At 31.2% G+C, this 15,533-nt stretch overlaps 1 protein-coding gene and 1 long non-coding RNA gene across 2 annotated transcripts; both read right to left on the bottom strand.

Moving 5' to 3' along the window:
- Nucleotides 1–693: 693 nt before the first annotated feature.
- Nucleotides 694–1,573, bottom strand: LOC105962737 (uncharacterized). Its single transcript, XR_016031905.1, has 2 exons — nucleotides 1,277–1,573; nucleotides 694–823 (listed from the first exon to the last, which is right to left on the bottom strand). It is a non-coding gene; the product is annotated as an uncharacterized LOC105962737 (long non-coding RNA).
- Nucleotides 1,574–6,153: 4,580 nt separating this feature from the next.
- Nucleotides 6,154–9,962, bottom strand: LOC105955610 (putative protein phosphatase 2C 33). Its single transcript, XM_012979368.2, has 5 exons — nucleotides 8,810–9,962; nucleotides 7,740–8,135; nucleotides 7,514–7,631; nucleotides 6,985–7,208; nucleotides 6,154–6,901 (listed from the first exon to the last, which is right to left on the bottom strand). The coding sequence occupies exons 1-5, from the start codon at nucleotides 9,050–9,052 to the stop codon at nucleotides 6,602–6,604; spliced, it is 1,281 nt and encodes a 426-aa protein (XP_012834822.2). The 5' UTR covers nucleotides 9,053–9,962; the 3' UTR covers nucleotides 6,154–6,601.
- Between the last annotated feature and the right edge of the window lie 5,571 nt (nucleotides 9,963–15,533).

Here is a 15,533-nt window from a genome sequence, read left to right as displayed (position 1 = left end):
ATTTCAAAAAGTGGTAGAGACAACATAGATCTAAGTGGTGATTTAATTTATATATTAGGTGAATAACGGCTACCCTCTGAGGTAAGGTCAAATTACGAAAAATCTCCTTTTGTTTGGGTAATTTTCACATAACCACACCCCAATTTCCCAATCAACTTCTTAACTTCATAAAAAGAGTCGGGAATATTTAGACCATGAATTTTTTTAATTAGTTGGAGTGTGTCTGAAAACGTCTTATCGCTCATCTTGCCTCGAGATTTAATTTTGTAGAATTCCAACACGAATGAAAGTTTAGAATTTTCTTGGCATCCATCATATAGAGGGATACACCACTCTTCAATGAATTCACGAAAATCATCAACTTCCGGTGTGGATTCTTCCAATGATTCGTGTTGATCAGGATGAACACATGCTTGCAACAATTCTTCCATGTTCTCACGACCGCTCGCACCACCATCAGTTTCATGATTCACCTCTTCAACTTCAGAAATTCTGAAATCAGCAGCTTCATTTGTTTCACAAACCTGATGGCCGAGACAATATTCTTCCTCAGACTCTAGGTGCATTACCCATTGGCCTAAACCATAAGATTTATCTCAACCCCTTCAAAGTAAATGTCCATGGACAAATTCCCGATCCCCAATTTTTCTACACTCACAATCTCGACATGGACATCGTATTTTATTATCAATCGCAGCCTTATTAAAAGCAAAATCCAAAAATTCTTCACAACCCTTTTGAAATGCATCTAATCGATGATCATCTATCAAAACCCAACTCCTATCCTTTGCCATTTTGTAGTAAGTAAATAGTCTTACTGATGCTGGTAAAAAATAGCATGACAAATATTTCAGTTATTCAAAATATTGTTTTTATTATGTAGAATGCATTAATTAATATAGAAAACAAAATAATCGAAATGAGAAGAAATTTTCCGAACTCCCAATATTGCCCTTTACCACTTTTCCGAAATGAGAAGAAATTTTACAGAACCACGCACACAAATATTTCTTTTATTAACATAATAATCATATAATCAGTTTTACATAATTATTGATTTATTTATAAATCAATTGCTAAAAAGAATTATTCAATATTTAATAAGTATTTTTAATAAATGGAAATGTAGATTGTCTTCTACTATTTATAACGCATAAAAATCGGAAGGAAGAGATAAGTTGCATCATATAAGTTTGCGTTAACATGCGACAACAAAGTTGAATGAATACAGAAAAACTTTGTCGTGGTAAAGGTGAGGGAAAGGATAATTTCTTACTCGAGAAAATCTAAATGTGCAAAACTTGCGCTTCCCTTTCCGGCTATTCTTGATTAGTTGCGTTTCTTTCTTCAAAGCAATGAGTACCTTCAGTCAACAAGTCAACAAAATTAAGAGAGTTGTTCATAAGTGCATTATCAAATAAAGAGAGTTGTTCATAAGTGCATTATCAACAAAATTAAGAGAGTTGTTCATAAGTGCATTTAGACTGTTACGATACACCCCCAAAGTGAAAACCCCAAATACACCCCAAAAATACACCCCCAAATACACCCCAAAATCAGCAAATACACCCCAAAAAACACCCCCAAATACACCCCCAAATCAGCAAATACACCCCTAAATACACCCCATAATCAGCAAAAAGACCCCCAAATATACCCCAAAATCAGCAAATACACCCCCAAATACACCCTCAAATACACCCCAAAATCAGCAAATACACCCCCAAATACACCCCATAATCAGCTAAAACACCCCCAAATACACCCCAAAATCAGCAAATACACCCCCAAAAACACTCAAAAATCAGCAAATACACCCTAAATTCACCCCAAAATCAGCACACATATAAACAATGAATCAACACATACGCAAAAAATCAGCACACACATACACACTAAATCAACCCATACACACAAAATCAGCACACATACACAAATATCCATACACCTTGTCTTTGTTTTATTTGTAATTGGAGAGAAATTAAAGGAAAATTACAGAAATTACAGTTTCTTAATCACCTAAAATACAAAATCGATAATAATTTTGACATTACAAGTGTAAATATCAGGAAAAAAAAAATCGGAATTTTTCGAAAACTGATATCGGATCCGAAATCATAATCTCATAATTATTCCAATTTCAATAAATAAAAAAATTGGAATTTGTAATGAAAAATATTGTTTCAAAATCGAAAAATCAGAAATTTTGTTCCAATTTTTCGAAAACTGATATCGAATGCCTGTCTTAATAAAAAAGAAACGAAAAATAGGCAATAACGAAGATTATACCTCGACAGTCTGCACACGGTTCCACCAAACTTTGAAACGGCAGCTTTCACAGACGAGGCGGCGGCAAGACACCGGATCAGAGATCCCTAACAATAGAGAGAGACAGAGTGAGAAAAAGATGGAGGGAGAGAGAGAGAGAAAGAAGGGGGGAGTTTGATGGCGTAGGTTACAAATTAAGATTAGGGCAGTTTGGTGGCCGGTGATGGTGGAATCGCGCCGGCAGAACGACGCCGCCACCGGCGACGGTAGAGTCGGAGAGAGAGAGAGAGAGAGAGAGAGAGAGAGAGAGAGAGAGAGAGAGAGAGAGAGAGAGAGAGAGAGAGAGAGAGAGAGAGAGAGAGAGAGAGAGAGAGAGAGAGAGAGAGAGAGAGAGAGAGAGAGAGAGAGAGAGAGAGAGATGGAGAATTGGGCTGAAACGAATTAGGTTTTTAACCCAATTCTTTTATGCGACGAATTCCACCGAATCGACGCGAAAATGAAATAAAAATAAATCTTAAATTAATTAATAGCGTCGATTTCATATACATCGTCGCAACAAAATAATAAAAAATTAATTCCATTGCGACGTTTATATATTCGTAGCAATCTGGGCTCCAAACTTTGGGAAAGAGAAAACACTTGCGACGTTTCATATACATATTCGTCGCAATATTTATTAAAAACTTATAAAAGGAAAATAATTTATTCTAACTGCGACGTTTTCTGAAATCGACGCAACGGGAAAAAAATAAATGCAATTTTTTTGCGTCGTTTAGTCACAATTCGTCGCAGGTAACATAATAAATAAAATAAAAATTATTCTAATTGCGACGACGTACATTTCATCGCAGGGATTGAAGAAAAAAATATTTTTTTCAAACCCCTGGCGACGATTATCTCTATTTCGTCGCTATAATATAATTTAAAATAAAATAAAATTACTTTGCGCGACGTTTGTCGCTTTTTCGTCTCAAAAATATGTGAAAATTATTTTGTTTTCTCGTTGCGACGTTTATGAAATGATTCGACGCAACACAGCGACGATAATCGTGTTTCGTCGCTAAGGCTTTGAGTCAAAAGCGGGATTTAAACTATTGCGACTAATGTAGTAGGAATCGCCGCAATTTTGCGACGATTTGTATTTAGTCGCAAATTTTAACGTCGCCAGAACTGTGTTTTGGCCTAGTGACCCCTCAACTATGAATTTTCTAACACATCCACTTGTGCGGTGTTAAATTTAGTGGAATCTTTTAGATTATGTGGAATATTCTCAAGTTTGTACTAATTTTATCATATTCGAGCTCTATGTTTTGAAATGAGATGACCATAAGATGTGTCGATTGGCTTCTAACTATATTAGATTACTCAAACATAATGGACGTTTTGTAATTTGATTTTACCTCAAGGAGTGGTTGTAATTTACCCTTTATATATTTAGCAATTTACATAAATTACAATTATCTATAAAAAAATGAATAACTTTGTATATTTACATAAATAATTTTAGTATGAGTATGAGTATGAGTATCAGTATAAGTATGAGTATGAGTATGAGTATGAGTACGGATACGAGCATGTGTATGAGCATGAGTATGTGTATTAATATTAATATTAGTATTTGTATAAGTATTACTATCAGTATCAATATTAGTATTTGATTTATAATCATTATGAGTTTCTAGTGTAGTAGTAGTACTGTAATATTAAAAGTCACATGGGCAAATATGTGTCGCAATGTCGAGAGTTATGAGTAGATATGGTATAAAAATATTTTTCAAGTTCCAATATGTTGATAGTTACGAATGTTACATGCAATATTCTCTACAGAGAAGCCGATGATACATGAGTTTTGTTTTAAAACACTAGACAGGATAATGAGATTAATAGTGAATTCTCACAAACCATTTGTTACTTAAACATGTGCATTTTTGTATATTCACGTTTATTTGCAATGAGTATAATTTTTCATGAGTAATCGAGTATGTTGTTTTTTGTGCAAGGTTACTCTGTGCATACATCTTCATATTTTATTTATATATTTATATTTTTGTGTAAGTGATGGGTTGAAGTTATATATTGAAATTGATGAATAATAACATGTTATTCGTCCTCTAATGGTGGATTTGATTGCAGGTTCGTGTTATAATGTACCAACATTTAGATTCACGCAAAATAGTGATTCATTGATTCGTTTGCTCTCTTGATATTCTTGAAGTTGGTTGTGGATTTCGACGTGGATAATATTTATAACATTATCATTTTTATATTTATGTAGACTTTTTGCTCATAAGACGAAACAAATTTTTTTTGTTTGATCGTTGATGTTTTTTAGTTTTTTTTTTTTTTTACATCAATGCACTTTGATATGAGAATTAATTTCAATGCATTGCACATATGAGATACTAGTTTATAATAAAAATGAATAATTTTATCATAAATAATGTCAAAGCCCGATTCAGAAGCCCAACTATTTGTAGCTGTTTAAGGGCAGGGTATATAATGCAATCAGGGCCCAAATTATTTATTCTTTCTCGTCTAATTTAGAGGCGGCTATTTGCAATACCATCTCTCTCTTAATTATAGGCGGTAAACGAGCCGAGCTGACTCGACAAATGCTCGAACTTGAGCCCAAAATTAGTTGTTCGACAGCTCGCGAGCTGTTTTTTTTTTTTTTTTTTTTTTAATTTATATATATATATATATATATATATATATATATATATATATATATATATATATAACTAGATAGTAAATAGTCTATAATAATAAATATTTCTAGTATTTAAATAGAAACAAATTTATATTACTTAAATAATTCATAATAATATAATATATTATTATAATAATAGAAAAATTAAAAATATATATAACTAGAGTTCATTATTTATTTTATAAATTTTTTATTTTCTAATAAATAATTTTTAATAAAAAATCAAATAATTTTAATAAAAAAAATTAAATAATACAAAAAATAAAATAAAAAATAAATGAGCTCGAGCTGGCCAAAAGAGCCGAGCTCGGCTCGTTCCCACTCCTACTCTTAATCAAACGCATCCCTAAATAAGACCGAATGTTGCCACAATTTACTTAGTGTAAGACCTTAAAGTACAAAAATACCCCTCATTCAAATACTCAACTTGTACAACTTTCACAAAATATCAACATGTACTGATGTACATGTTAAAATTGCAAAGAAAATTCTGAATGTCAAAGTTTTGGAAATTTTTGATATTTACATTTTCGAGTTTGTAAACGAAATCATATCAATTTCGTAATAAAAGTTATTTTTTGTTTTTTTTATATGTAAGTAAATGTCTAGTTATTTTTTGTTTTTTTATACGTAAATAAATATCTTTATGCTGCCCGCCGTTGTGGTAGATTCCAATTCCAAATTTTCGGAATCTAGTAATTCATTCTAATTCCAAAATCTATGAAAAAATCGAAATGAAATTTGAAATTAAAAAAAAAAAAAAAAAACTCAAAATTTCTATTAAATTTGAAATGATTATTTTTTAGAAGATATTTTTCTTTTGTCTTTTTTTTTTTTTTTCGGTAATAAATGCATGGAAAACAAAAAAAAAACAAAAAAAAAAAAAGGGTCCCTTGAAATTGACTTAATAAATAAATAAAAGACCCATTAATATATATGTGAATATTCAAAGATTAAATACAGCCCACAGCTATATAAAGCTTCTTTAATATTTTAAAAAAGTCAAATAAAGCAATCTCTTTCACATTGTTTGAAGCCACTGAAATAGCATTCAATTCATATTGGGACCAAAAGTTTGTGAATTGCAGTCACATTCATCAATAAATAACAAAGACCAATATAAAGTTGGCAATAACCAAATCTGCACCACAAAAAACTCATAATGAAAAGGAGTGTTTTTGAAATGAATCTACTACAACTTGCAATGAGAAAAAGATCCCACAAGAGTGATACAGATCACACATAATTCAAGAACCAAAAGAAGAAAAAGACACGAAAAAACGGCAAAATTCCAATTCTATCCACATAACGAGAGAGAGAAAGAATGACCCCGGAACACTCTAATATTAGTCCGGTCCATCTCTCCTAAACGTAAACAACCCTGTATCGATTATTCTTTTGTGTCCTTTTCGATTTTTTTTTAAAGCAAATGACGAAAGGAAATGCAATATAATATTGAAAACAGAAACTGGACAAGAAAACATAAGTCGAAAGCCGATATATCTGGCAGCGTTACCTATAGCCTTCATTTTCTCCTGCAGTTTCTGTATCTTCTTTACACCGTGTGAATGTGCGTGTGTGTGTGTTGTTGTTGTTTATACAGGAGACTCCTTCAAGAGAAGATTATTCTTCTTCTCTAACTGTGCCAGAACGATTCAATCCATTTGGAACGGGAATATCCTTTTCTGGTGAAGGCATCGTATTCGTTTTGGATGTGATTGTAGAATTTGTAGATGATGCAGTAGTGGACTCGTTCGAGTCTAGAAAGAGGCAAATCACTGCACAGTCATCGACTTTCGAAGTGGGGTACTTTGACCTCCATGCTCTTACAGCTGTCTCTACTACAGCTCGAGCTGCTTGCGAGCGTGAGGGGCAAGAACTGACAATTTTCACCACCTCCTTGTTCGAAAGTACATCCCAAATCTGCCCCCACAAAAAAAAAATTAATTAAAAACTCGTAAGAGAATGTTGTGAATAAAACAGTAATTAAGGTTCTTTTTTCGTACCCCGTCTGTAGCTAAGACTACGAACTCGTCTTTATTGGTGATGTGTCTGTAGGAAATTTCTGGGACTGAGATAAGACCGAAATCTTTAAGACAGAAATCGCCGAAGGCACGTGCCATTGCAAGGCCTGGAGAGTTGTTGTTTGGCAGCCACACTCTTGCCACCTCTGGTTCGTCTTGGAGGGCAAAAACACGTCCTTTGCATTTGCGGATCCTCTCTTCTTCCGCTGTGGGAAACCAAAGATAATTCAGTCAGAAAGTATTCAGATCAATCAAGACGCAGAAGATAAGCATAAAACATCTTTTAGGGGAAAATGAGCAGTAATAGTAAAAAATACAGTTGCAAATGCAAAAGGATAATCAATAGATAGAGTGGCAGTAATCTAGAAACTCCAAACCAGAAACTTAAAGTGCGCTTCATAAACGGTCATTTAACACTTGATCAACAGAAAGGAGCCTCCAATTGAAAGGAATAACTTTTTTTTTTCTCTCCGTATATTTTTTAAATATTTAGCGGGTTTTTGAGGGTTACCTGGAAGGTTAGGTTTGAGGTCCACAGTCAACTGTACTGCAGTAAGCTTATTATTTTCATCTCTCGTAGCCAATACAGCTCTTGAGTCTCCAACATTTCCAATTACAAGATGCTGACCCTGGAGAATATTAATCAAGATACTATTAAGTAAATTGACGTAAATTTCCAAGAACCACTTGTGTATTTATTGCATTTTGACAATAATAAAATAAAATTATTGCACTACCTGTTTCACAAAGGTGACTGCTGTTGTTCCACTGTAGAAGCAGTCTATATTTGTGTACATTCTCAATTCCCTATCCATGACCTTAAACGCATTCAGAAATGATTTTTTTAAAGTCTGAAAGACGCCTTGCTGTTTCAAAGCTTCTTCAGCATCAATGGAAGACATAGATTCTTCATTGGCGGATAAGCAAGAAGATGCTTCCTCTGTCGACAAACTTCCTGTTGTATTTAAACTGACCTCCCTAAGAATCTCGTCACTTTTAATATTATTGACTTCCCAGTTTGCAATCAGCATCAGGGGAAGAGAATCTCGAACTCTTTTCGCAACCATATGACCATAAGGACCATGGCCATCGAAAACGCCACAGAAAACCGTGTCTGTTCTCGAACCAAAGTTCTGGATATTTTATATCACAAAAAATCAGTGAATGCACAAAAACCTCAGGCCCTTTTACAAGGCCAATTTTTTGTTTAAAGAAATGGAAAGGGACATTAAGATGATTTGATGACCACTAGAAACAGAATTTTTATGACATTTGGACTGAGATGAAAGTGCCATATCAATCGAAACGAACACATATTTCTAACTTATAAAGATAACAAGTAAAAAACATGAGAGTTTCACAAAGTAGGGGGGTGAAAGTTGAAGACACGGAGTTCCACAAGTACAGCATGTACATCCCATTTCAAGAAACACGGATCAACAAATCGACAAAAAGATCAAGAAGCACCGGGTCCAATTTAAACATTTGTTCACTAAAGTTAAACGCACACAAATCTTCCGCTGAATAGAACCTTGTAACGAAGTTGAATGTTATAAATATATTAACCATCAAGGGGTATCAAAACAGCGTTCGTGAGATTAGATGCCTTGAAATATCAACAAGCTCGCTCAAGGTTATTCTATAATAATTCAAAATACATACAGACGGCACTTAAAAGCAATCCCGACTGCAAAAAAACAACGGCCCTTAAACAATAAACACGCGACAACTAATCGTTCTAGTCTCTTTCTTAACATATTAAATCAAGAAACGTCAGTAATTCAGAACAAAGACGGGAGGAACTAACCTCCCAAACAACCATGGCATCTTGATTGGTCCCTTTCTTGCCTTGCTGTGTAAAGAGCGAAGCAACATCACTCGAACCATTCAAGAACATCCGTCCAGAAATCCTGTGCAACTGTTCATCAATCCTATTATTGAAGGACGAATTCCGAGAAACGGGCTTCCTTCTCGACCCCTTCCTCTTCTTAAACCCTATAGGAGAGTTGGGCACAGGGCTCCTGCTTTCACCGGAAAAGCAGGACCCCATTCTTAGGGCCCTGATTATATTCAGTATGCACTCCAGATCAGCCAGCGATTCGCACCCACCGTTTTCCCTATTCGAATCCGTCTCGACAAGATCCAACGAATTCACTATCTCTTCTAGAAAAAACAAGCAATCAACTCAACACTTCCACAGAGCAAATTCACCATCTTATTCACAAACGTGTGTGCAGCAAATAGGCAAATATAGGCTTTTGTGGCCTCTAAATGAAATGAGCTGTACACTACACCCTTATCTTTCAAAAAGGGCAATATATAGAATCTATAGATACAGAATAATACCACAGCAGAGTACACTAAAATAGACCTTTAACCCCTTGTCTATTTTTTTTATTTTTTTCGATGTAATAATAAAAGTAAATGCTACACGCTAAAAGCTATAAAAAAATCCCCCAATCTTCTACACGAAGCTAAATTAGGGCAGATCTCCCCTTTTTTTTACAATTTTCCTGCTAACGAAAGTATTTCTATATAGAGAATAAACGGATATATCAAGGAAAAAATCAATCACAGAATCTGTAACGCGTCACTCCAAAAAAAAAATTAAAAAAAAAAAAAAAAAAAAAAAAAACAGAACAGAAATCAAACTCTGCGCAATAATCAGTTGGCGCGGATTTCAGCTCCTTTCTCCACATACACAAAAACAATTATTTTGCCGAAATAGAATATACGCAGACGCAGGGAAGAAGCTTCTTTGAAACAGGAAATGAATTGGAAAATAAGAGAGGAAATAAGCCGCCGATATGACTTCTAGAGAGAGAAAGAGGAGAGAGAGAGAGAGAAGAACTGGTCAATCTGTGGGTGTTTGATCTGTGTATACATACATACATTTATATATACAAAAAATCTGTATTCAGATTTTTTTTTTTTTTGAACATTACTCTTTCATTCAGATTGTGATAAGAATAGATTTTTATTATTATTATTATTATTATTATTATTATTATTATTATTATTATTTATTGGCTAAATTACAACCAACCTCGTCAAATTACGAAAAAAAAACTCTCATGTTTGAGTAATTACAACCACCCCTCAAGTATAAATCTTCTTACACGTTCACCATTGCGGTGTCAAATTTAATAGAATCTTCTAGATTATATGGGATATTCTCAATTTTATACCCGTTTTATCCCATTCGAGCTTCATATTTTGAAGCAAGATGATCATAAAGATGCGTTTTTCGGCTTGTATATATCATATTGTAGTGCATCAGAAACTGCATTTTCGCACAAAACAAGTACAAACTAGAGAAAATTTCAACGGAATCTACAAGATTATGTTGAATTTGACACCATAAGGATGAACGTGTAAGAAAATTCATAGTTGATGGGTGTAGTTGTAATTATCCAAATATGAGGGATTTTTCGTAATTTGAAATTAGGAGTGGTTGTAGTTTACCCTTTATTTATTTAATTTGAATTAATTAATTAGCCGGTTATCTAACAAAACAAAAACTAATCTAAAAGCGACTAAACATACCAACAAATCATGGAATTAGGAAATGTATTATATTATTCTAATTACATGATTTGTTGGTATGTTTAGTCGCATTCGATATTTTTTGCAGATAATCATATTTTGGCAACACTAATACGGAACTATGATGTTACACTTCTTTGATTTAAGATTAAATAACTTACAAGCTCTTGTGATATTGATAATTATAAATACGCCTCTAAGTTATTTCTACTCTTTACAGTTACACATTTAAGGAGTTATGAGTAACATAATCTTAAAGATTCCATGAATATCCGTTCTGAATTTTTAAATTTATCGCGGTAAATGTAATATACTCATAGTCTTACCTGAAGAGGTTACATGCAATTTAACCGTAGTTTTATTTGTTTAATAAAAAGAAAGTAATTTAGACTATACATTCATTCGGTTAGAGTTTGTAACGGGTTGTTAGTTTTAGGGGATATTTGTAATTCTACAATGTTTCGTAAGTTATCTAGTTTTACTTCGAGGGGATATATATTGGATATTAGGTTCTCTTAAAAGGAGATTTTATTTAGTTAACAACTAAGCTCCACCAAAATTCAATTTAATTAATGAGCAACAACTCGTGTGTATTTATTTTCAGACCAAAAACTTAAAATCAAAATTGAAATAAATAAACATACACTTAAAAAACTCTATAAATTAATACAGTCAGGACTAGCAATTAGTAGATTTTTACAATATGAGAATATTAATTTATCGAGATTCTACTGTAATTATATAATTTTCTTGAAGGTCGTTGTCAACTTCTCGTATTTAAATTCCTCAAATTTTTGACTTGAGAACTCAATAACTATTTTATCATTAAACACATAAAACATTATTTTGAGCCTATATAATAATTATGTCTAATAATTACTTTGTCAATGCAACTTTTCTTATATTTAAGAAACAAAAATGTGATGCATGCGAATTGCGACCTTCTTTTATTTTATTTTATTTTATTAATTTATTTATTATTTATTTGTTTTTTTGTGGGAAGAGCATAGTTAGTTGACTAGGTCAAACTTCAAAGCTACCTCTTTGCATTGCGACGACTTTTCATCTTCTATTTTTTTTTTCTCCTTTTCAAAAGTAATTTTTGAAAATAAAATAAGTAGTTTCTTTATTTTGGGGTGTTTCAAACTCTAAAATAACTGCGTAAATGCCACTTAATCCCATATAGTTTGAATTTTATGCATATGACCCCTCATAATTTCAATATAAGTACAAGACTTCCTTATAGTTTGATTTTTGTGCACATAACCCCCTTTATGTCATATAAATACTTGACACCCCCCTCCCTATAGTTTACTACTATGTTCATTCAAAAGATGAAATTTTTTGAAAGTACAAAAGGAAATGTGCTTATATATATTTAAAATATAAAGGGTTTTTGTGCTATATTAAAAGTACAGGAGATTATGTGCACAAAGTCCGAACCATAGGGAGCTAGGTGCTATTTACCCAAAATAATAAATCAAAGTAATATTTGATTTTATTTGGGAATGACTTTTTTCTATATTATACTTTAATAATATATTAAAAAAAATACATAACATATGGTAATTACCGACTATAATAGACTATTTTTTATTTTATTTTATTTTTTGGATGAAAAATTTGACATACATTTGTATAATTCACTAACATATAATAAATAAATAAAATTAAACAAATAATAAATTAGTAATTCTTCCATGTGATGTGTTACCCCAACAATGTGGGCCACGTCATTAATATGTGTGACATGTACTATAGTGAAAAAAATATTTAAGTACATATATAGTTGCATTTAAATATTATGTCCAGCTCAGCAAAATTTATTTCGTAAACATCTGGAACATTCTTATTTAAATCATTCTCTTTTTTTTTTTTTTTCATAGAAGTAGATTAACAAGCAGCATCTCAAAGTAGAACCAATCTTATGAGACTCCTTAATTGGAAGATTATAATTCAAATCCATAATAATAAATAATAAAACATAAATAAAATCATTGTTTCATGTTAACGTTTTCCTTTTTTTTTTTCTTTTTCTTTTTTTTTTATAAATTTTGTAATTCTTTAGTCAATTTAAGATACACGTAAATGAGCTGAACCGGCTCATGAGCTCGATGAGCCTACTCGATAAAAGCACAAACTCGAATTTTTCGAGCTCAAGTTTTATGGCGAGCCAAGCCCAAGCTTATTTAGTTGTTCTTAAATCCATGAGTCAACTTATAAAAACCGTTTTGTTCACCAACAATATGGTTATTGGCAATACATATTCGTTTTCGTTTGACCGTACAAGAAATGTAATTATTGTTGCAAATGTCGATTAGATTATTATGTTTTATCTTTAAATCGTATTATCAATAAATTAATTATTTATTAAAAAATATTCCATACCAATGTTTTTTATTAAATAATCGTCACTTTTATATAATTCTTTTTTTGTCAATATTCAATCAAATTGTGCATTTGTATAAAATTATTATTACAAACAGATAAATCTGTATACTATTAATATTAATACAAAACCATCCATCTATAGTATTAGAATTATTATATACAAAAAGCCCACGTGTACTAAAATTAAGATTATATAGGAATTTTCATTTATTTTTCTTAATCATAGAATTCAAATACATATTATTTAGGTTATTTACTAATTAAATTAATTAATTAATAATTTATACATAAATATCCTTATTTAATACACTTTAATACCGAATGTATAATTACTTTACTTTATTATGCTGCTAAAGATGATATATTTAGTTATTATTACAATCCACTAAATACGGAAACATGCCAATTAATGTAATTATGCCACATTCCGAGCTTTCCAAATTTATGTTCAATTTAAATATTCGTATTATATGGATACTTACATAATTATACCCTATACAAATAACATATATCATTCATTATGGATTCTTACATAATTACACCTTATAAAATAATATACATCGTTGATTGCTTGATTTCATACCTTACAAATCTATCAAAACCTATAATTAATTGTTATTATAATCCACTAACTATGGAAATATGTCAATTAATAAATTCTAAACAGATCTTTTTCCAATAGTTGTATTATATGAATATATTTTTCTAGATTCATATAGATTGTATTCGTGCGTCTATATATTACACGTGTGTTCATTCAATAACATCTCCATCATTCACAATTGGACGCTTGGATTTGCGAAAAATAAAAAAAAATTACCACAAAATATGGTTCTAGAGAATGTCAACCCATCGTTTATATGTATTATGTTGTCCGCGGATTACAAAAAAAGAATGGTGAGAAATATATTTTTGTAAATATTGTATTTTTAATATCTATGTTTAAACATGCGTAGTGATATACATCATACATCGTCTTATTTTTTCTATACCGTTTGATTAGGCAACAATTGCTATCTGGATTTGTTGAGCCGTACAAAGAATTATTAACTACTACCAATGAAAAGTGGCTGAAATTTCAATCGGGAAAAAAAATGCGCATGTTGGTTGAGAAGCAACCCATTGATGGCACGTCTTACTATTTCACGAAAGGGTGGAGATAGTTTGTTCTAGACATGAAATTAAAACGCACAAATATAGTTCTATTTACTTCGAACGTATTATTACCTACAAATGTAAATAGAACTACATTTGTGCGTTTTAATTTCATGTCTAGGACAAACCATCTCCACCCTTTCATGAAATAGTAAGACGTGCCATCAATGGGTTGCTTCTCAACCAACACGCGCATCTTTTTTCCCGATTGAAATTTCAGCCACTTTTCATTGGTGTAGTTAATAATTCTTGGTATGGCTCAACAAATTCAGATGGCAATTGCTGCCTAATCAAACGGTATAGAAAAAATAAGACGATGTATGATGTATATCACTACGCATGTTTAAACATAGATATTAAAAATACAATATTTACAAAAATATATTTCTCACCATTCTTTTTTTGTAATCCACGGACAACACAATACATATTAACGATGGATTGACATTCTCTAAAACCATACTTTGTAGTAATTTTTTTTTTTTTTCGCAAATCCAAGCGTCCAATTGTGAATGATGGAGATGTTATTCAATGAACACACGTGTAATATATAGACGCACGAATACAATCTATATGAATCTAGAAAAATATATTCATATAATACAACTATTGGAAAAAGATCTGTTTAGAATTTATTAATTGACATATTTCCATAGTTAGTGGATTATAATAACAATTAATTATAGGTTTTGATAGATTTGTAAGGTATGAAATCAAGCAATCAACGATGTATATTATTTTATAAGGTGTAATTATGTAAGAATCCGTAATGAATGATATATGTTATTTGTATAGGGTATAATTATGTAAGTATCCATATAATACGAATATTTAAATTGAACATAAATTTGGAAAGCTCGGAATGTGGCATAATTACATTAATTGGCATGTTTCCGTATTTAGTGGATTGTAATAATAACTAAATATATCATATTTAGCAGCATAATAAAGTAAAGTAATTATACATTCGGTATTAAAGTGTATTAAATAAGGATATTTATGTATAAATTATTAATTAATTAATTTAATTAGTAAATAACCTAAATAATATGTATTTGAATTTTATGATTAAGAAAAATAAATGAAAATTCCTATATAATCTTAATTTTAGTACACGTGGGCTTTTTGTATATAATAATTCTAATACTATAGATGGATGGTTTTTATTAATATTAATAGTATACAGATTTATCTGTTTGTAATAATAATTTTATACAAATGCACAATTTGATTGACTATTGACAAAAAAAGAATTATATAAAAGTGACGATTATTTAATAAAAAACATTGGTATGGAATATTTTTTAATAAATAATTAATTTATTGATAATACGATTTAAAGATAAAACATAACAATCTAATCAACATTCGCAACAATAATTACATTTCTTGTACTGTCAAACGAAAACGAATATGTATTGCCAATAATCATATTGTTG

This window comes from Erythranthe guttata, chromosome 6 (assembly GCF_056151865.1).
Source record: "Erythranthe guttata isolate IM_541 chromosome 6, IM_541, whole genome shotgun sequence".
Lineage (NCBI taxonomy): Eukaryota > Viridiplantae > Streptophyta > Magnoliopsida > Lamiales > Phrymaceae > Erythranthe > Erythranthe guttata.
The sequence above is the reverse complement of the archived record's forward strand: the minus strand, read 5'-3'. Positions and strand labels throughout refer to the sequence as shown.